At 39.7% G+C, this 23,462-nt stretch overlaps 1 protein-coding gene across 1 annotated transcript in view; it reads left to right on the forward strand.

The window, feature by feature from the left end:
• The window catches only part of PKDCC (protein kinase domain containing, cytoplasmic), a 45,254-nt gene that overhangs the window by 15,231 nt on the left and 6,561 nt on the right, over positions 1-23,462 (forward strand). The window contains exons 2-5 of the mRNA XM_024214266.3: positions 2,636-2,758; positions 5,876-6,147; positions 10,848-10,927; positions 12,305-12,412. Coding sequence (XP_024070034.2) covers positions 2,636-2,758; positions 5,876-6,147; positions 10,848-10,927; positions 12,305-12,412 — 583 coding nt within the window. The remainder of the gene's footprint in view (positions 1-2,635; positions 2,759-5,875; positions 6,148-10,847; positions 10,928-12,304; positions 12,413-23,462) is intronic.

Here is a 23,462-nt window from a genome sequence, read left to right on the forward strand (position 1 = left end):
TTGAAGAGAGTTTCTTGTGGAAGGAAAATTGGATTTGGCCCTTTAAGCTTTCATAGCAACTTGAAGCAACTAATTAGGCTCTGGAACAGCAGAGTCTGTACTAAATATAAACATCAGTCAGGAATGATTTTTGCAGGACTGCAATTGGATTCTAAATGGAGATAATTCAATTCAGTGCCACCCAACCCCCGAGGACAATTATTATGACAATTGGAACCCGTACTTTAAGATTTATCACTTACATAAGTATTCTGAATTTATTCTTATTAAATATATATTTTAATTAAAATAAATTCAGAATCTTTTAACATGCATATACATATGCTATAAAGAAACTTTGTCTTAATTAAAATTACTTTGTTTTTATTGCACTCTTTCAGAGGGCTTGAATGGCTAATGAAGACCGATGTCCTTGTCATTCATTATTGCTCTAAATTGACATTTATTGTAGAATTGACATTTTTCATTACATTTGTCTTCTAAATCTCACTTCTGTTTTATTAGTTTTTTCCACTGGACAATACAATTTTATAAATCCCCTCTGTGATTCTATAGAACTAGACTTTAGAAGGATATAGACCCTCTTATTAGGCTCTGACACCAGAAATTAACATATTAAATATAATGGGCCCAATCTTACACTGTTAGTCCCCATCCATACGAAGGCTAAACTTTGTGAGGACTGCAGTATCAGGCATATATATATATATATATATATATATATATAAAATTCACAGGCAAGTCCAGTAGCATTCTAGCAAAGATGCATATTCTATAAAATATTTTAATTCTCTTTATATGTGTTCCTTTTGGTTTGTAATGGTAATAATTGTGCTGATGTGTTCTTCTAAGATAGTTTGTGTCATGCTAAGTTTTTACTACTATACCTATATCAGAAACATGCTTCCATAAAAAATTGTGTCACAGATATTAAGGGACAATCCCTGTATCTAGTCCAAGAAGTCCTAGGTTAATGTGTATTATTAAAACTATGGTGTATCCCTATTTAAATCCCATGTGTCTCTAGTGCAGAAATACCTGCCACAAGTACATCTCTCATGCCAAAATATCTGTTGTATGTTTTTAAAATAAACTATTCTAGCTTCCATTTTGTTCGATGTACATGTTTTTTACCAGTTGTTTTGAAGTACAATGCTATTCTTTCACTGAAAGGAGTAATTGCTTCACTTACGTTTTTGAAATATTTTCCTTCCTTTAAACATGGACAATGATAGAGCTAAGGGAATGATTCATCACAAATAATTTGCTTACTGAATTTAACCTCTTTTTCTGCTTGTTAAATGTTTGTGAGCATATTGCACAAATTTGCTTGCCATTCAGAGTAGTGAGTGAATTTGTTTGCATTGTTTTTTCCATTGTTAGTTGATTGAGAACATTTAATTGCTCTGGCTATTCAAATGTTGCTTAGTCATGATCGATCACATAACACACAAGGTATTGTTTCTGAACCCAGAATGGCTGAGCATAGTTCTTACAGGATCTGATTCAAAGCACACTGATGTCAATACAAAGACTCCCATTGACTTCAATGAGCTTTCGATGATGTCCATAATCAGGAGACGAATGGGTTTGAAGAAGCCATGGTGTTTTTGAGTCTCTTAGGGATGGGGAGGAGATGAGTAGGATCAGGGGATTTTTAACTTTTTACATCATGCCAGCTCTTCTACCATAAGACTTATTTGGCTGGGGGTAGAGTGTAAAATTGTCCCTGTCTCAGAGTCTGTAATCAGATCTTTGTTCAGCTCATTTAACTGCCTCTCTGCCAAGGCTTTGGCAAGGAGTTTCTAAAAGCCTGTCTCCTGGCTGTGTCAAACAGTCCCCATCCCATCTGAAATAAGTCACTTCAAGCACAGGCTTAAAATGTTGTTACTATGAAAGTGTCTGTGCAAGTAAAAACTGATCACTCAAGTGACTTTTGGAAAGCAAACACAAAGCTGGAGCATGGCTGAACGGCATTTATTTAAAAATATTTTTGCAGTATTCACCCCTCTCTAACATTATTGCACATGTAACTTCAACAAGTATTATCAGAAGCATTTTCTGCATTGGAAAGGATATGCCTTGACATTTGCAACGGCTTTTCAAAGTTCATTATAAAGATATAGTTGAACCCTCTGTGGCATTTAAATACAAATAGACACTCAGTGCACTAGCAATAGTATTGCAAAAAATCTTGATCTTTAAATGAGATTTTTCTAATGCTTATTTTTAAGCACAGAATTATTATGATTATGCCAGATAACACATATACTAAAATGAATTCCCTCTGGTAAGTCTCCATATCTACACATATACATATTTTTCCATATAAGTTTCTTGATAAGGGTCTTGATTATAAAAGCCTACCCCGAAGGATAGGCAAATACTGCATACCCAGCCACCCAGAGTCTGCACTGGGCAACTTAAGAGTTTCAATAATGGGCTTCAACAGGACCTCTCCTCAGATGGAAGGATACAAAGCTGCGACATGGGGCCTTAAGGGCAGCGTCCTAAAACATATAGGATTCAAATGTCCCAGGAGGATGCAGGAGACTGTTTCCCACATCCATGGAGAAAAGAAGAGCATGCCAAGAAGTATTATACTAATCTCTCTCCCTTTGTGTACTTTTTTCAGCTCTATGGCTACTGTTATCAGGATAGCAATGACATCCCAGACACGCTGACTGCCATCACTGAGCTAGGCTCACCACTGGAGATGATTCAGCTTTTACAGACCTCTTGGGAGGACCGATTTCGAGTAAGTACAACAACCAGGGTATCAAAAGGACTTTTAAGTAGCATGCGAACACACAACTCCAAGCATGTGAGAGAAAAAAAAAAAAGAGGTTACATAATTTACAGCTTTGTTCACATTTATTAAACAACTGCTTTGCTTGGGAATGTTAAGACTTAGTTTGTCTGTAAGATGTAACACTCCCATTTTTCAGTTTTTAAGACACTGCGCTATTATGTGTGTTGATGGTATCTAATTATAGGCTGTTCTGTGCTATTCACATAATATCTTCAAAGGTTTCATACTTGTTAAAAACTCAGAGCTTGGCATTTTTGAACATTATGCTCTACAACTGGAATTCAAACAATAGAAGGATGTGACATCTCTGTCTTGATCATTATCACAAGCTGATTTTATAATTGTTTCCTACTGTTTCCTGTTATGTTGCCTTTTACTAGGGGAGAGTAAAGGGTAAAGCAAAGTTTATCAATGTACACAGATCCTAAAACAGAGTTTGCTCAATGAAGCCCACATTGGCAATTTAACAGAAACATGGAGGTCACACTTAATTTGTATGGAATGGAACCCAGACTGTAGAGGTACTTTCATCATGATAGGGTATGCTGAGCTGTAGTCTCGGTGGGATGTACCTCACTATTAAAGATTAGGGCTGTTACAGGCTTCACTTAGAGCTCTGTGAACTGCATTTGGCCCATAAATTGAACTTCCACTACATTGTCCTAATGATGACTCAATCAGAGTTTTTAGCTTGTAATGGCCAATGAAGTGTACTGCTATCTCCCTCACACCTCACCCATGCAACCACAAATTATGGCACTGTGATGTAAACTGCAAAAGAGGCAGTAGATTATTGGCTTGACCATATTACATAGGATGTGGGTGGAAATTCTCTTTAGAATGGGTATCCCTTACAGGGCAGTTAGAGGGAGATGAAGGAGAAATACCTTGGCAATGTTGGTTTGAGTCATAGAGATGTAATTATAAATAGACTATTCCTGGAACTGCTGTAATGAAGCCTTAGGCAATGTCATAACTATTACCTTATCTAGTGTGCAGCTGTCATAGAGGAGAGGAAAAAGGATGCAAGTTCTCAGCTCAATACATGAGAATTGTTTATGTATCTGCCCCAGTTAAGAAAACATTAACATGGTTGTTTAACTTTATACAGTTAAGTAGTGCCTTTGTGCTTACAGGACAAGGACCAAATCTCCCCAAACCTATTGAAATCAGTGGAAAGCAGTGGTGCAGACCTGAGCCCTAAAATGTGTATTTTAATCTTGTTGTGAGGGATATACACACACAGCCCGTATCAACACTGAGGGCTGGCACATAGATAAAGGACTTCAACAGGGCTCAGTACAGGCACAAGGGTCTGTGTCAGTGGATCCATTTGCAGGATCAGGGCCTTGGTAGTGTTTGAGGAAAGAGGAATGATTTCAGATTGCAAACAAAAATCCCTCTTTAGTTTTTTGCAAAATTTTTATACTTTTATGCAGAGTTTTCCGTAGTAGTTTAAGAAATCTGTGAAAAGTGATTCCCCCCCCCCTATATTTACCTTTGAGCAGTTAAAGATGTTAATTATAATTTTGTTCAAGCTTCTGGTAACGATTTTAGCACAGTGTTCAGCTCCTATAATGAGGTTCTGTGCAGTACTCCTGACCCAAGGAAAAAAATCACATTGACATTCTGAATGTTAAATGCTTCAATTTGGTCTACTTTCATTTCCTCAGCAACACGATATGCCTTTTATATATAGCATCCTCTGGGACGCTGTATAGAAGATTTCTGTAAATTTCAAGAGGAACAAAAGAGCAGTCAGTGCAGACATCCCATAACCATGCTTGTATTAATTTATACCTACAAGTATCTCTACATAAACTTTTGATATTGCTTAAGTGGAACAAAAATGTTTTAGGCTGGTAAGGCAGGGGAAATGATTACAGAAGTGTTGGATAGTCCTAATATCTCACAGACATAAAGTCTGTGAAGTATAACGTAAGCCATATTCAACCTCTATTTTCTTCTGAAGTATGCATTTAAGTATTTCCCTGAGTATATCATTTATGTCCTGAGACTGAACTGTGATTTGACTACTTTAATACATATGGTCTTAACAACAGTTTTAACAAAAAACTAGGGTGACCAGATGTCCCGATTTTATAGGGACAGTCCCGATATTTGGGGCTTTTTCTTATATAGATTCCTATTACCCCCAACCCCGTCCCAATTTTTCACACTTGCTGTCTGGTCACCCTACAAAAAACAAAGCTTACATGTAAACAATAAAAAGCTTTCTAGCTTGCATAAGACATATCGTTAATTGAATACAGTGAATGAGCATGCAAATATTTAACTGCATGCATATTAATATTGTTTTTGTTTTAGTGTGTTATACAATACATACAAAGAAATATTGTCAAGGCATCACATAAATGAACTGCAAACAGTAGTAAACACTATAGGGTTGGGTCCAAATTTGAAGGTTCCAAATATTATTCTCTTCTATCTATTAGCAAAGCCAGATAATTCTTCACTCTATGGCCCCAATCTGATGCACATGTGCGGAGCTCCATTAACTTGAATGGGATTCTGTGTGGACATCAGAGTCTGTCTACATCGATAGGCCCTGATCCCACAAAGACTTAGCTTTATGCACTGTGAATAGTTCCACTGAAGTCAAACTATTCTCAGTGTGAAAAGTTAAGTACGTGTCAGCTTTTAGAAGATAAGAGACTTAGATTGCAGGATCAGGGCCTACGTGTGATGTTTTATTTTAAAAAATGCTTTTATTTCTATTAAAATAATAAAAGCAAAACAAGAAAGCCTCAGCAGCTCAGAACTCATGAGCAACTCTACAATAATAAAATTGCATAGGGGAAAAATTGGTAAAGAAGCACGTTTTAGTTTCAAGCTTCTAAAGATTATTATAATTTACATTGAAAGAATAATGTTAAATTTTATGAAGAATACTTTGAATGTATTAACTTTGGCATTAAATTGATCATAAAAATCAATCTTTGGTCATTATTATGTGTGTGACTTAATTTAAAGCAGATGCATTTTTTTTACATGCTCCATACTAGACAAGTAACACAGGGTATCTGTGCTTTTATATTTCAGATATGTCTCAGCTTAGTTCGGCTTTTGCATTATTTGGCTCACTCTCCGCTTGGCTCCGTGACACTGTTGGATTTTCGCCCTCGACAGTTTGTGATTGTAGATGGAGAGCTGAAAGTGACAGATTTGGATGATGCCAGCATAGAAGAAAGCTCTTGTACCAGTAACCGTGACTGTTTTATAGAGTTTCCAGCAAAAAATTTCACTCTTCCCTGCTCTGTGGAGGGCCGATGTCGAAATATGAATGAAAAGAGGAATCTTTACAATGCATACAGGTAGATGACCAGTTATCTAAGTAGATAAAGTGAATAAAATTTGACAAGAATTCTGTATAGTCATTTATAGCCATTGAGATCAATGGAAATGTTGGATCGGGCCCTTATAGACTAATAACTAAAACAATGAATAATTTGTGTTGTAAATATTTCATTAATAATAATACATAACATTAATATCTTGGAAGTACTTTGCAAACATTGGGTCTGATTCACCACTAAAGTCTATGTTGGTATAACTCGATTGAAGTCTGTTACACAGTAAAGATTTATAGCAGTGAAAAACTGGGGTAATCTTATGGTGTTTGGGCACAATTGCTACATTATTAATGAAATGATTCACACAACACATCTATGATGTCGATTAATAAGTGTTATCATCCCCTTTTAAGTATGAGTCAACTGAGGCTGAGAAGTGAAGTGACCTCAGAGCTGGGATTAGAATTCAGACAGTTCTGTCTTCTAGTTCTGTGCTCTGACCGCTAACCCATACACCTCTCTCATTAGACCAGGCCTCTTTCCTGCTGATTATAAAACTCGCTGGTTCAGTTGTTTGAAAGTCAAAAACCTGTAATGTCATTGTACTTCTTTAACGTAGACCGCTGATAATCTGGAGAGTAATCTCCCAGGGGTTATAATGAATCTTAACATTTTTTAAAAGCCATCACTGCTTTGTAATTCTCGCCTTACAATTTACCCCAGGCTTCCTCACACCAACAAACCAATTGCTGTTCTTTGAATAGGCAGTGATTTGCCTGCTTCTTGCACTACGCCCATCCATCCTCCAGTGCCTCCCCATTGAGGTCTGCATCCATAATTTATGGTCGTGCCATGCACATGACAGATAGGTAATTGGGTTATTATGTCTGGCCAATAACACTGAAGAAAGTGTCTAGCTGAAATGTGTTTCTTAGAATTTTGTTTCTTAAGGTCTCTTCAGATTTACAACTGAGGAGTTTTACATGAGGGATTTATGTTTGTGGTCTTGGCTCTTCACTAACTCTGATCACTCAACTCACTCTTTGGGCCAAACACTGATCCCATGGAAACTTTACTATTGGCTTTCACAGGATCAAGAATTGATCCTTAATGCACTGCTTCTAATTGTGCTGTGGCTTGATGTTCAAGTGCGCTGGAGAGACAGAGTGATGCGGACTGATCCAGATAGGACGGTAGAGGGTCTCAAGGCAATGCCATAATGGTGTGCTCCTTTCTTAGGCTTCTCTTTCAAGTATCACACCACTCATTCCCTGCCAGGCCACAACTGGAAGAGTCTTCTCTAGGGAGAGTCTTCTGCTTTTGTCCCAATGCACTTACCAGCATATGTGTAACATTATCTGACCACATTGAAATGTATTCCACTACATGACTGTCATGTGCATTTGCACAGTGCAATTTTTAGTGTGTTCTGCAAAATTTTCCGTTTGCTTGGGTTAAAGATCCTTCTTAGTGAATTAGTTTTTGATTAGGGCCATTTTGCTGGTCTGGCCAGAAAAAAACATTTAATATTTAAGTGTGATTTTAGCCATACACTATCATACGCTCACTGAAGAAAGCTGTCTTTTTCTGTCACAGTGGTTAAGATTTGTGAGAGTGCTATTGAACAATTCCAGCAGTTCTCAAACTGTGGGTCGGGACCCCAAAGTGGGTCACGACCCCGTTTTAATGGGGTCGCCAAGGGCTGGCATTTGCTTGCTGGGGGCTTTGGCTTTGGCCCCCTGCCCAGGCTGGCAGGGCTTGGGTAGGCTCAGGCTTTGGTACCCCCTCCTGGGGTTGTGTAACAATTTTTGTTGTCAGAAGTGGATTGCGGTGCAATGAAGTTTGAGAATCCCTGAACTATTCCATCAGCTCATCAGTTTCTAAAGATCTGTTTTTACACTTTGAAAATCCTAGTGCTTTTAGCACCCACTATTGCTTATTATTATGCTCACATAATAGGTCTTTGTATGACAGCAGACCTACACCATGGTAGGCTGCAGCCGCCCTTATGAATGCATCTCCAACAATCTCTATATGCTCACTCAGCAAGGACAAAACTACAATCTACTTGGTATAGACGACTAGGTTTTCCAGTTCCCAGATCCCCATGTATAGGGACACTGTGATGGCAGGTGACTGGCAGTACTACTTTTTGAAGCTTGGAAAAAGGGTTTCTTGTCCATATCTGGGGCTACTTGGTAGTCCCAACCTACAGCACATTAACCAATGGTATAAATCTTCAGTAGTGTCTGAATTTATTAAAGCCACCCATGAGAAACATCACTGGGCCAGTCCCCTGGTTCCTTCTCAAGGTGGATTATTAGAGCTGAGCAAATATTACAAAAAAATTGTTGTGCAAGTATTGGCTTGGATGTTTAAATGATTTGCTTCAGTCACACATGCATCCTTTTGTGTACCCTCAAGATGCACACTTTTAACAGTGAGGGTAATGAACCATTGGAACAATTTACCAATAGGTTTGGTGAATTCTTCATTTACTGAACATTTTAAAAACAATATGGGATCTTTTTGTAGATGAGATGGTCTCGTTCAAAAAGGAATTATATTCAAAGAAGTTCTGTGGCCTGTGTAATGCAGGAGGTCAGACTACTAGAAGCCCACAGTGGTCCCTTCTGGCCTTATAATCTACAAATCATGAATGCAGAGACATCGCATAATTATTGGTAGTGGGGGGAGGGCACAATTTGAAGGTTCTTCTGGTGCTATACAGTGGGACTCAAGGCAGGGCATATAAACCCTGGCAGAAATCGGGGGGGGGGGGGCGGCATGTGACTCTGCATCCTCCCCCCTGCCCCCCCCGCCGCCCCAAGGTGCTTCTGCATGAATGTTCCAGTTTGAAAAAACAACAAGGAGTCCTTGTGGCACCTTAGAGACTAACAAATGTATTTGGGTATAAGCTTTCGTGGGCTAAAACCTACTTCATTAGATGCATCAGTGCCAGTTTGAGTTTCACTGGCACTGATGTCGATGCACTTCAAAGTCACATGTATGAGTACCGATGGACATGTGTGAATGTTCATATCAAAATGTTTGCATACTCATTCAATTGAGGATCAGAAACAATACTATGTGACTTTTCTGTCCAATTGTAACTATCCAACCCAGTCTGAAAAGCAAACTGTGACCTTCAAATACTTTCAAAGAGCTGCTGGTGATCAGTCGCAATCCACTTATGGATTTTCCAGGTGCAGAAAATTTACCAGATGAATTCTTCATTGCTAATGATTTGCTTACCTTTAAAACACTATATGTATTTAGAGTGGTGCTTTTTATATAAAACACTAAGACATCTTTTATAATAATCTTATTTGGGGATTTTGTAAGTATCCTTTTTAGAAGGGATGAATTTTACTCTTGTTTAAAAAAACGTTAACATCTTCAGGAAATATTAATTGTATAAAGTGGAAGTATGTCAGCTGAATAGGCCACAATACTGGCTCCCGTAGCTGACATTTTCCAATCAATAACTTGATTTTTTTTTTAATTATGCTTATGTGAAACCTGCTTTATTCTCTCCAATGAATATGATTCACTACAGTTTCTCTGGCCGTGTGGGGAAGCTGTACTTTATAGGATGGACAAGGCAACTCTCTCAGTAAAATTTCCTATTTGTGTTACCATTCTGCTCATTACCTAATATTTATGTCTGATACTTTTGTTTATATTACCAGCTCCTGAACTGTCCATCTTTATCTAATGTTCCCTCTGCAACAGGGTTTGTAGAGTTTAGTAATACTGGCTTAGCAATAGAAATTTAAAGGGGCACTGTGAAATTCCTTCTACCTTTAAATAATAATAGAGAAGTGAAATCAGCATACCTTTAATTACCAAAAAAAAAAAAATTATTGCTGTGCCTGCTTTTCCAAATCCTAGATGTGGTTTTTGTGAAGCCATCACCATTTAACCTGCATTACCAGTTAAATGTTCACATTTCAGTGTCATCAGGCACTGAGCACAGGGCAAGAGCCTTCACCACCAGATGCTTGTTTCAAGCTTGTGAGAAATTAGGCTGGAAATTGTAGAACCTGCTTTACTTTTTGTTTCCTTCATTTTACAGCAGTTTCCTCCCTAGGAAAAGCAACACAAACTACCTGAATCCCTAGCAGGTTTTTTTTTTTTTAGTAGAGAATGTGTATTCAAACATGGAGTCCATTCAGGAACATCACGAATGCATGTTAATGATGACCCCACCATGGGAATATTGAAGATGGCCTGAATTTTGGTGGCGTAGAATGATTCCCCCCCCCCCCCAACATTCATCTTAAAGCCTAAAAATAATGCAGAACTGAAAAGGAAATAATTGGTGAAATGAAATAAGCATAAATCTGACCTGTATTTTTAAGGTTTTGAGGAAAAAAAACAAGACTTCAGAGTTTGACAGTGTCCCTTTAATAAAGTTTGTCCAAGTACAGACAGCTTTGCAAATAGTCACAATCCATAGGGCTTCACAGCAAATTTCTATGTTAATGGAACATTTACAGGTAGTTACAAGGCAGCCTTGTGTATAGCAGCTTAGTCTAGGTATGCCAGACAGCTGTGTGACTAGCCTCCGCTATGTATTTATTTGATTATAGAATATGATTATATTTCCTGAATAGGTCAGGGACTTAAGGAATAAAATTCTAATAGTTTATGTTGTTCAGTGGTTACTAGACCCTTGCCAACTTTATTTTAAAATATGGGTTACTTTTCCATTGCAGGTTTTTTTTTACATATCTTCTGCCACACAGTGCTCCATCCTCCTTAAGACCATTATTGGATATGATAGTCAATGCGACAGGTAATCCCACTGTAAATATGTGATACTGCCAAATGTCTCCCTTTTTCATATCACTGTAAACTTGAGTGTTTGTTTGGGGGTAGATGGGGGGAAGGGTGCTACATTTACATTTATTGCTTTAAGGCCAGATTCTGCTCTCACTTAGGGCATGTCTACAGTGCAGCTGGAGGTGTAAGTTCCAGCCTGGGGAGATGTACCCATGCTAGCTTTGATCGAGTGAGCATGCTGAAAATTGCAGTGTAGCTGTGGTGGATGGGCTAGCCACCGGAGCATCTACCTAGTATCTCTGATGGGATTGTACTTGGGTGGCTAGCCTGAGTCGCTGCTCATGCCACTTTGGCTACACTGCTATTTTTAGGTGCTAGTTTGGGCAGAGCTAGCACATGCATGTCTACCTGATCTGGGAATTACACCTCCAGGTGGAGTGTAGACGTGCCCTTAGAATTAAATTCACTCCTGATCAGAGGAGCTAAGATGAGGCCTATATACCATTTAACTCTCTATTTTGAGGTCTTAAGTGGTATTTAAGTAGTATGAGCCTTGTCCTGGGCCCAGCACAGGGATGAATTCCACCCTTACATAGGTGCAGTTCCCACTGCAAGTCAATGGCAGTTTGACCAGAGCAGTATTTGACTCAGAATTTGGTCTCCTCTGCATGCAGATCTCAGGAGGAACAAGCCAACCCACAGAGTGAAATTCATCCTGACCAAAGGGCTCATGCACAGCCCTCTGCAAAATGTTAGTCCCATGTTAAGGGATTCATTGGTGTGGAGGACCTTGAATGGGCCATCTCTACCGAGAGGAATTAGAACCACGGAGACAATTTATTGCATACATCTCCCAGATGACATTAGAGATTATTTTATGCTTTAGAATCCAGAGTAGACCATAAAATTATCTTTACCATAAAATGACATTCAGACAAGAGTAGCTTAGTATGTCTTAACTGTACTTTTGATTTCACGCCAGAGGTGTTTTTTTTTTTTTTTTTTCCCCCCCCCCCCCCTGCCTGGTCTTCAGTACATTTTATGGGGAAGTATAATGTGCCAGGCTATAAATAATTTCAAAGGGAATTCACTGGAAAGGAATTTCCATCTCTTGTGGGTAACCCATCCTATCGTATTCAGACAGGAAGCTGGCTGTCTCAGCACACGAGCTGCTCAGCTTTGGAGACATAGGGTTAGGGCTTGACTCATCGCATATATGAAAATCAATTTGGCAGTCACTTTGTAACGCCTCATGGACTTTAAGTCCACATCACCAAAACATCACACAGTTTGGCACAACTGAATCTTGATCCTTTGGACCTTACTCAGGTATAATCCCTATTAATTCCAAGTTCTTTGTCTAAATCACTGTTTTTCTGTACTATTAAAGGAGAACTCCACTGGGGAATAGATGAAACAGTGGCTCAGCTAGAAAAAGTTTTGCATTTATACAAGAGTGGCACATACCTACAGAACGCTACACGGATGCTGAAAGCTGGTAAAGTATTCCTTTGACAAATGTAAAGCTATTGGCTCGATCTAGATGGTGAGGTGTGGAGGGGAGCAGAAATAAGGAGAAGAGACCAAAAAGGCTCCTGAAGTCATGGAAATTGAAGTCCACAGCAGGGCTTCCAGGTAGTCAGAGTTCCATGGGTACCACGGAAGGTACTAAGGTGGGTTGTTGATGCCATGGAGAGCAGCCATCAACCATGTCAAACCTATGGGAAATCTGCAGTATAAATTCATGCTGAAAGGTGCATCATGCCCAAAGACTTATCTCCCAATCTGCATTTTGGAACCTCCCTGAGGTGGGAGTTTGGGGCAGGCCAAAGCAGGGAGCCCATGAAGAGGGAACCAATTTATCTCCATGCTAATATCCTAGCTCTACATGGATATCCTAAAATTCATGGGATTTCCTTGCAGATATTGCAGCTGCTGCAGGTTAGAAGCATTAAGCCTCCTATCTGCTCTGCGGGGGAAAATCCCTGCAGCTTGCAGAAGTGATACGGTAACAAAACTGCATAAATTGACAAAGAAATTGCATAAAGCTTACATGCTAAGGTTTTTCTTTTACATCTTAACAAAAATCTCTTGTATAGCACCATAAATGTATACAGTGCTTTTCAAACATACGCTGTAGAGAGGGATACATATTCTACCTCGAAGAACACATTACAGATTGTAACATTTGAAAGAAGGTAATAGGTAAATGTTCTTGTTTAGCCACACCACCAAAAAAAGATGCTGGGCAGAATTTATCTTTTTGTAGGTGCAATATCCATGTCAGACTTTGAGCTGCTGGGAGGGTGATAGGAAAATATGATGGTTTTGCTGCACATGCATAGCAGAGAGAAAGAGATGGGTGATAAATGAAGATGGATTTAGGGTAAAGGATTTGAAAAGTTCAGTAAAGCATTTCCCTTGTGACAGACTCATGAGTCAAATGTATTCCTGGTGTAACTCTGCTGACTTTAGTGGACTCTGACCCCAGGGATGAATTTGGCCCACTAATCACAAATAATTCAATATTTATTTTGTTGTAAAATTGGCAAGAAAATTGTTACAGGTGTTCATTTAACTTTCTAATGTTCAGATTTTCATCACAGTCTTTGCTGAGTGATACCTGTCAACACAGTCAAATCATTCTCAGCAGCACAATCAACAGTACAAACACATCCTTTGTTGAGGAAGTGCCAGGAAGGTTGAGGTTTTTCTGTGATGCTGGCTAATTCCAGATTTAGCTGCCATGTCAGGACAAGATGAGGTTTTGAATTTTAAAGGCTGTCCTGCTTATAAAGAATTGCCGGGAGAAAACCCAAGACAGCAATGCTAGATGTAACAGTGCAAGCCTTCACTGATATGGAGCAGATCTGCACTCACATTAGGCTTCTGTATTTCATATGTGGTTTAGTTATGTATAATCCTGAATAACTGTGGCTCAGATTCTGCTACCCTTACTCAAGTTGGCTAGTGCCTTTGTTTGCAAGCAGTCCCATTAACTTTTACGAAACTGCTCAGGATGCAAAGTGCTACTCAACATGAGTAAAGGGTATAGACATTGCCCTGTGTAACTGCACATAGAGCATGTGAGTACAGTTTTATGAAATTCTAATAAAATTCTAATTTAACGTAACATTAAGGTTCTTTAAATTATTTTATGTGAGGATTCAGCCAATGGCAATCAAGAGAAATCAAATATCCTCACAGAAATTACACTGAAACAAGACTTGTTGACTTATGGGTAAATTTTCATACTTATATACCATATCTTCAGAATGCATGGGCCTGTTTCTCATTTGCACTAAGGCCATTTTACACCACTACAGTCATGTAAAAGGACCTTAAAGTGGGTGTGTATATATAATGTATTCATATTTTAAGGCCCCTTTATCCTATGGTGACCAGATAGCGAGGATGAAAAATCGGGACACTTTTTTGGGGGTAGGGGGAGTATAATTGCGTATACAAGAAAAAGGCCCTCATATTGGGATGTTGGGTAACCCTACTTTATCCTCCCAGAGGCCCCAGTGCAAATGAGTGTAATCAGGCCCCATGTGTCCATGCATATCCTTCCTTCTCCACACAGGCTCTTCTCTCGCAAGATTTCACTTTTAGCACATGATGACTCACTTTTTTTAAAACTCTCAATCCAAAGATGATTTACCAATGGTGAAATTCTCCTCATGGTGCAGTGGCGCTGCAAGGCAGGGTGTGGTGGTAGGGGAGGATTGGGTGCTCAGGAGAATAGCCAAATGCTGGTCCAGCACACAAGGCAACACTACTCCCAAGCCATACTGGGACCACAGACTAAGTAGTTTGGGCCACGTAATAACTCTTGCAAGTGGTGGTGGTGGGGGAGAGAGGGGCATGGATACTGTTCCAACCCATCAGTTCAGCAGCCGCAGAGGCAGTAGCAGTCACAAAAGCAGTTACACTCCCATGTTCTGGCCCTGCCTGGGCGGTGGGGGGGAGGGGCGGGGCGGGATTTCACCTCCCTAATCCCTTGCATTTTATGTGGATGAGACAAATTTCACCTTAAAACACCACTGAAAATGTTGTTGTCCGTGGAAAGACAGAGAAACCAGCAGCACTTCACAGGACACTGTATAACTCTCTCCTAAGGCAAGGGGAAAATATTTTTTTAAGTTGTGGCTTGTTAGAAAAAGAACAATCTTGTTCTATAATATAGTGAGAGGGGGAGGAGGCTATTTTGTCAGATGCTGAGCTGATTTAGATTTGGGCTCGGGATTGTGGTTTGGGTTCGAGGCTGAATTGGAACTAGGCTTTGGTTTCAGGTTAAAATGAGGCAAGTTGCAGTGGGGGAGGTTTAGGTTGGATATTAGGAAAAACTTTTTCACTAGGAGGGTGGTGAAGCACTGGAATGGGTTACCTAGGAAGTGGTGGAATCTCCATCCTTAGAGGTTTTTAAGGTCAGGCTTGACAAAGCCCTGGCTGGGATGATTTAGTTGGGAATTGGTCCTGCTTTGAGCAGGGGGTTGGACTAGATGACCTCCTGAGGTCCCTTCCAACCCTGATATTCTATGAAAAGCTTACAAGGTTGTTCTCATTAGATTTCGGTTTAAATGGTGGAAATATCATCAGGTGACCTGGTCTCACAAGATTTCCACCATCTTGAATAATGGAAATCTCAAGAAATTAACGGCTCATGTGACGTTACCTCCATTTTGGGCTGCAGTCTCACCAAATAACTGTTACCAACAGATTCCTGCTGCATCTGAAAGAGACCTAGAAAATAAGCCTGTTCTGGTATAGAATTTATACTGAAACCAAAGCCACAATAGTAGGTTCAGATCCAGGAACTGCAAGCAATCTCTCTTTTTAAAAAAAGGAACATTAGAAGGTTCAACTCATGGTGCCTTATAATTTGATTTAGATCTAGAAACTCAGAGTTATCCATTGTCTTTAATAGAGAGTTGTAAATCCTTACAAGAAGTGATGGTGATCTCTGAAAATGGACTTAAGGAAAAAGCTGAAATCTGACCTTTCATGAAACAGATTTCTCTATCTGAGCCTATGTTTTTGCAAGGAAACCCTTTTCAAGTGAGAAAGGTGATATTGACCATCAGTAGGAAAGTGACACTAGGAAAGTTCTTGTCAATCTGAGTCTGCCCATAAATTAAATTTAACAACGTGAACCATGGTCATGTCACAGAAGGACTTAGGTCTTAAGCTTTCACTGTGTTTCAGCTGTAAAACATTTTACAGTGTTGTAAATTCTATTATACTCTGGACTTTGCTTCTAAATTACTGAAGCAAAACAGAGAAGGGGTGGGGTCAGAAGTCCTTCAGTAGCCATGTAAGTTTTTTGTAATTGTAAATAACACAAAATTGTTATACAGGTGCTACACTGTTTGGAATGACACTGTGTTCGAATGCTTTTATCTGTAATGAGATATTAGTCTCTTCTTCTTCGAACATTGAACAACGTAGATCATACATTTCCTTTTGAAATTATTTTTCTAAAAATGATAGTAGCATTGCTATAACTGCAAGAATACTATACTATACAAACCCATTGGATTTCATGGGTGAAATTCCTTCCTCCTTGAAGTCTACAGCAAAACTTCCATTGACTTCAAGAGTGATGCTGATTTACACCAACTCAGGGTCTGGCTCTGGAGTTTTAGTCTAACCTCCCCAACCCAACCTTTCAGTGAATTCAGGAGTTACACAGAAATGTATGAGAGGCACTACAGCTAGTAAATCCTGTAGCTTTGTTATTCATTAAAGAAAATAGGTGACCCATTATTAAGTCTTGAGGGGTGGGTTAGCCAAAAGAAAGGCATAATTAGCAGATATAAAAGCAGTTGTTTGAACCAAGTACATTTACAGGACTCAAGAGACAGAATGCCAGGGAGTAAGGTAAAAGAAATTCCCTGTTTTCCTTTGTCCTTTGACATTTTGGCAGGGTTGCGCTGTATGTAAATATTTACAGTGCAATAATGTTTCTTAAAAAATACTATAGCAACCTGCTTGAGAAATTATAAATCTGCTCAAGAAATGTTAACGGTGTGTGTGTGTGTGTGTGTGTGTGTGTGTGAGAGAGAGAGAGAAACTTTGGAGGGTGAGAACAGATTATATTCAGGCAGTTTTTATATGCCATATTAGGTTGAGCTACAAAAGACAATAAGCACTTTCTTGAAGATACTTAAAAACACACATGTTACAGATGGGACTACATTACAAACAATTCCCTACAAATAGTCTCACAGATTCTAAAATGAATTAGTTTTGGCCAGGATTGTGCTCCTGTTGTGTCCTTTTGCACAACCATATAGGTCCAGATTGTATGAGGCCTTTTACTGAGGCCCTGGCCGACACTAGAGGGGGGGAATCGATCTAAGTTTTGCAACTTCAGCTATGTGAATAACACAGCTGAAGTGGACGTACTTAGATCTACTTACTGCGGTGTCTTCACTGTGGTAGGTCGACTGCTACCACTCCCCCGTTGACTCCGCCTACGCTTCTCGCTCCGGTGGAGTACGGGAGTCGACGGGAGAGTGCTTGGTGGTCGATTTATTGCGTCTTCACTAGACGCAATAAATCTACCCCTGCTGGATTGATCGCTCTGGAGGTAAGTGTAGACATGTCCTGAGTCGCATAGGGATAGAGGGGCATGGAGGAAGCCTCCCCATTGGCCATGCAAGGGCCTCCCCTGCTAGCAGTCTGTGTGCTCCCTCCACTTTAGGGAGCACAAGGATTTGTTTTGCAGCCATATGTGGGGCAGGAGACTAAAAATGAGAAGGGGAGAGGCATGGTCTGACCTCTACCTTTATCGGCCCATGGAGTGGGGCCAATCCACTAGGAGTGCGTAGTTATGGAACAGAGTGCTCGCCTCTACCAACCTCACGCAGCAGCCCCAGAGAGACAGTAGCTGACTTCCATAGGGTGTAGCTCTGACTCACTTTTACAGGGCTGTAGCATAAATATAATGACATAGCCCTGAGAAAATAAGGAGTTACTGTATTCCTTTCCCTCATGTGTAGACAGTAGGATATACATCTCCACCCTTGTGCTGCCTTCCTCTCTGCTCTGAAAAATGACTCTAAAAATGGCATCATGGAGTTTCATATTATTATCTTTCCATTGCGCTAGATCAAATTTGACCAGCTTAGTAATAAAATGTTTTTTTCTAACTGCTGGGCTGGACCGTCAGACGTGTTAGGGGCCAGATTTTATTTAGGCTGCTAAAGATGCAGATACGCACCTAGTGGAATTTTCAAAAGTGCTGAGGTGCCTAATTCCCAATGGCAGTTAAGCCCTGTTGAAAATCTCACTACTAGGTGCCTAACTCCAATTGGGCGCTATGCACCGAGGAACTTCTGAAAATTCCACTATGTGTCTAGCTGCATCTTTAGCAGCTTTTAAATATGTTTAAAAATCTGACCCTATACATTTTCTGGCTTGTGCAGTATCATGACCATTTGGTATGTTCACAGCATAGGAACAGAGAAGTTAGATAAAACCATACAATACTTTTGCTGGAAGGTTGCATTTTAACAGTACTTGATTTTTTTTAGAATTTAGAATAATACACAAGAACCCAAAAATAGAGAGACAAAGCAGGCTGCTCCCTAAGACAGAGAGGCACAGGTCACCTCACTTTACTTTAGACTGCCTGTCTGCTGCCAGACTATTGCTCACACACTTTCCTACAAAGTCCCCTGCCTGCAAGCAGGACCTGGGAATTCCCCGAGCATTTAAAGTGATAGCTCTACAATTTTAATACAGTTTTTCATACACCAATGAAGATTTTGCTGGTCAAATTCTGCCTCCGTCACATCTGTGCAACCCCAGTCTCTGGTACAGCTACCTTCAATGAGGTTGCACTGCAGAGGCATAACTGTAGGTAGAATTTGCCACTGTAGTTGGAACCTAGTTAACAGTTCTATTTTCAATGCATGAGGCAGAAAAAAATCCAACTTTTTCTCCTGTCATGGTGCAATGTTGACAGGAGGACAAAATGCAAATATTTGTACTGCAGGAGCCCTGACAGGCTCCAATCAAGACAAGGGCTTCATTGTGCTAGGCACTGTACAGATACATAGTAAGGGACCGTCCCTGCTCTAAAGAGTTGACAGTCTAAATAGACAGGACAGACAAAAGATGGAGCAGAAACAGAAAGGAAGTGTCTTACCCAAGGTCATGCAGCAGGTCCTATCCAGATGCCTTTTTCACTGGACCACAGCACCTCTCCAAATGGCTGCAGTGATTTAGTGGAGGAGGGCAAGTGTGATTGGAAGTGGAGATAAATGGAATAAACTTGATGAGTAATTTTCCCTGCTATACTACCGTTTTGTTGCTGGCACGGGCTTGTAGCACATGTAGCGCCCCCTTCCCCCCAAAAAGCTTTTGTATAAAGCAAAATCACATTAACTTGGCCTAAGAGCCATATTTATGGGGCATTCTTTTTGAATGAATTAATATAGCATATGAAAACATGGACAAATGAAAAATGTAAAATGAGACCTGCTAAAAGTCAAGCAAACAAATGTAATATCAAGAGGGCAAACAGTTGTAATAACAAAGTTCTCGCTCTGTTTCTTAATCTGAACGTATGTGTGAAGCAGTCAGTATATTTTTTCTGTTATTTAGAGTCTGGTTCTGCCGTCCGTACTCGTTGGGAAATCAGTGGGACTATTTGTATAGCAAGGTATTACTGAGATTGGTAGAATCAGGCCCTTTATGTTTAACTACAAGCAAGGGCAGTTGGGAGTAGGGGGGGAAGAAATCCAGAAGCAAGTTTCATTATTTTATCATTACAATGGAAATGGGGGTGAAATAGGGAGTAACAGGATTACTTTGTCAAGGATGCAGCTGTGTCATTGATCCATGGTGTATTGGCAGGTGATAACTGGAAAAGATGACTGGGCAATTTCCCACCTGGTAGCTGTAGCTGGTAGTAAAAATGCACTCTAGCTGCTGTGGCTGAAATAAATGGTCATTAGGACTGATTAAAGTCAGATTTAAGGTGATTTAAGCAATTTAAAAGGGGGAACCACAGTCTGTTTATAATGTAGTCCTGGAGTTATTTATACGATTGAGTCTGGTACTGTGAAAACGGGCATGTTTATAGATTAGAGTCAGCACTGGGACAACACAGGTGATTTTTTTGCTAAGATAATTTTGGGATGTTAGTGCCTTTTAAGCTTTGCTATTTTGTTTTTAATTATAGTATTTGGTCAGTGATTTGTTAGTTTGCCGTGAACTGATTTCAGTTTTTAAATATATCACTTTATCCTGTGAAATGGTACATTGTCAAGATGTCTTTTCTGCAATATAGGGGTGGGCAAGAGCCTCTAGGACATTTTGGGCCTGATCTAAATTACTTGTCAATTTACAGCAGTGTAACATAAATGAATGGGCTTGAGTCTGATCTTGCTTTACACTTACTTTCTCCCAGTGTAACTGTCCCAGTTTTGCTGGAGTTACTTACCTTACATCTAGAGCTGGTTGGGAATTTTTCAGCTAAACATTTTTTGTTGGAAAATGCCAGTTAAAGCAAACTTCATGGGAATGGGTCAGTTTCAACTAATTTCCCATTTAGAAAGAAAGAGAGAAAGAAAAAGTTCTGAAATGAAACATTCTGTTTTTTAATTTGAAATGACTTTTTACTTCAAAATTCAGGTTAATTTATAGATAATTAAAAAAACCCTAAATGAAATATGAGTGATTTAAAAACACATCTTGGATTTTTGGTTCATGAACAATTTTTAGATTTCAACTTATGATTTGGGCTGGGAAAATGTTTTGAAATCTCAAATTTTTGTAGGATGGGAAAACTGTTTCCTGCCTGGCTCTACTTACATCAGTGTGAATAGAGAATTTGGTCCCAGAAGTTAAACTGGTATGAAAATGGTATAAGTGATAACAGAATCCGGCCTAGTGTAGTTAAAGTTTATTTGCTTCAACATTTACAAAAATATGTACAAGTGAAAAGGAATATTTTGGGTAAGGAATTATTTATGAACACCGTGTAATTCTTTGATCTATTCCTTGACTTTACAGTGATAGACTTTAAATATGCTATGTCAGATTGTGTATATGTATGTGAAAGTGTAAATTTATGGCTGCATTTATAGTATTAGGCAAGTATTTATTGGTTTTAAACACCATTAGTCTGGAAATCGACCAGAACTTTGACCTTTTTATGATGTGATTTACTGCTGTGAGCCTTCAAATTCCATGGACTCTATTTAAGTAAGTTTCAGGTTTGGGAAGGCAAAAACCTGAGCTAAAGCTGTCTTTAAATCAGTAGGGTATTTCTAAATAGAACAAGTATTTTGAACCATTGTGATCAGGATGGACATTTAAAGTAGTTGTTTGAGAAATGCACCTTAGATTTCTTAAGCCATATCACACATCAGGTAAAAAGTCCTGATGTGGCTACAAATCTCATTCAAACCTCTCTCTTTGATACATACAACAAAGTACAAGTGAGCTATGTAACATTTTTATCTTGCTATATCCTACATAGTGAACCACTAAGAGCTAGGTGAGTGACATGAACATAAAAACAAATGGATAGAAAGTAAGTGACTGGAAAGTTACCACTTAGTGGGTTTATTTTTCATCTTGATAGTTTATCTCAGATTGAGCAAGTTTTGAATAGGAGAGGAATGCTCTCTGAACCATTGAATTAGTACCACGTTTTTCAGTATTTTGATTCATTATGTATTTGAGTGGTTACATTTGCGTATGTCTAAAATACATAGCTTACCTTTTAATTGGACATACCAATTAGTGTTGTCAGAACTCCTGTTAATTAAGTAACTCTCCAATTGCCTTCAAGTAAGGGCTCCTTATCCTGCTATCCCTACTTAAGTGAGTAAAGTGTCTTGGTTTCAAATACTCACAGCACAATGGGATTACTCACACAAGTAAAGATTATGGATCGGACCCTTGATTTGAAGTGATATACACGTGATATTCGCGTGATATTTTTCTTCATTGTGCAAATTACAAAGATACTAGATCATCATGTTCTGAGACAAGGTGAATCTTTGGAAAAGGATTCACTTCTCAGACCAGTATTCAGTTATTGTTGTCATGAGTTAGAGTTTTTTCTAGGTTTAGGTACAAGCAGTTTAAGATATTTTCTATAACCCAAAAAACCACATGGGCCTGACTGCCCTGGGGGGTGTGGGGGGGGGAGAGGATGTCTCCTGGAGCTCCCTAATTGAGGAAGAGGAATAATTTGTGGCACCAGTTTAAAGGGGTACAGCAAACTTGTTCCTCTGCAAGGCTGGAAAGCTCTGCTGGCAGGAGAGAGGGGGGGAGGGGGGGAAGGAGCTACATTTCAGCCTACTCTTCATCCTTGCTGCTCTCTTTCAGGTGAGATGCTGCCAGGGGACCAAAGCCTCTTGACAGCAGCGCCTACACTCAGGGCTATGATTTAGGCTTTCCTGTTGTAGGCCACACAAGTAGTGGCAACGGCTCCTTTCCTGTTCCTCCCCTGCATGGCCACTTATGGCAGAGGCACAGCTGGCCTTTAGGAGCAGCTCACCCCCTCACATCTATTTTAAAAATAGACATGAAAAAAATGATTAAAGGGAAAATGTAGTAAGGGTTATTACATTAGTGGTAAGGGGAAAAGTGATGTATGGAGAAGGAAGCTAAAGAGTGTCTTGATGTGGCTGTCGAGGTTGCCATATGGTCCTCACTTTGACAGCAACACCAGTTGGCAGTTACTGTACTCATATGTTAGGGACCCGAGCGTGGTGCCCCTGAAGCCAATGGGAGATTTTCTGTTGACTTCAGTGGAAGCAGGAGATGATCCATAATGATCTAAGTTTGATGCAAAGTCCAGTTGTAGATATCAGATCAGGATTTCTGTCGGAAAATTTAATGCTTTTAAAAAGTAAACTGCCCATCTCTTCACATTGTGCTTGCTGAAATGCATCATGCTTAGGACATCAGCCTTTCCACAGGAAAACCCACACAATGGAAAGGGAACCCCATGACAATCCCCTCACATTTCCCCTCCTCCCTACACTTTCACCATATTGGAAAACATAGGTGCTGGAACTGGGGATGCTCCCGCACCCCCTGGCTTGAAGTAGTTTCCATTATAAATAAGGTTTACAGTTTTGTTCAATGGCTCTCAGCTCCCCCCACTATAAAAATTGTTCCAGAACCCCTGCTGGAAAACCCAAGAATCTGTGGGTGTTTTGAGAAATGTGCCAGTCTTGGGGTTCTGCCAGAGCTATCCACATGGAGGCCCTGTTCCTCCACACTTCCCATTGGCCTCCTATGTCTCTGCCTCTGCCAGGACTGTGCAAGGAAGCTTAGTAACTTCTCAGCCAGGGAATGTATCAGTCTTCCTCTGTGTATATTTTTGTGGTTTGGATTATCATTTCCTAAATATACTGTGACACTATTTACATTAGTACAGAGCTCAGAGACTTTTGCAGACCATTGTGGCTTCCCTGCTCTAGGAACTGGACAAAGAGGTCACTGCTGCACACCTCAGAGCTGCTCCAAGTAGAAGGACTATCTTCACTCTAATGTTTACATGAACACGATCT

This window comes from Terrapene carolina, unplaced genomic scaffold (assembly GCF_002925995.2).
Source record: "Terrapene carolina triunguis isolate 2854851 unplaced genomic scaffold, T_m_triunguis-2.0 Scaffold120, whole genome shotgun sequence".
Classification (NCBI taxonomy): domain Eukaryota; kingdom Metazoa; phylum Chordata; order Testudines; family Emydidae; genus Terrapene; species Terrapene triunguis.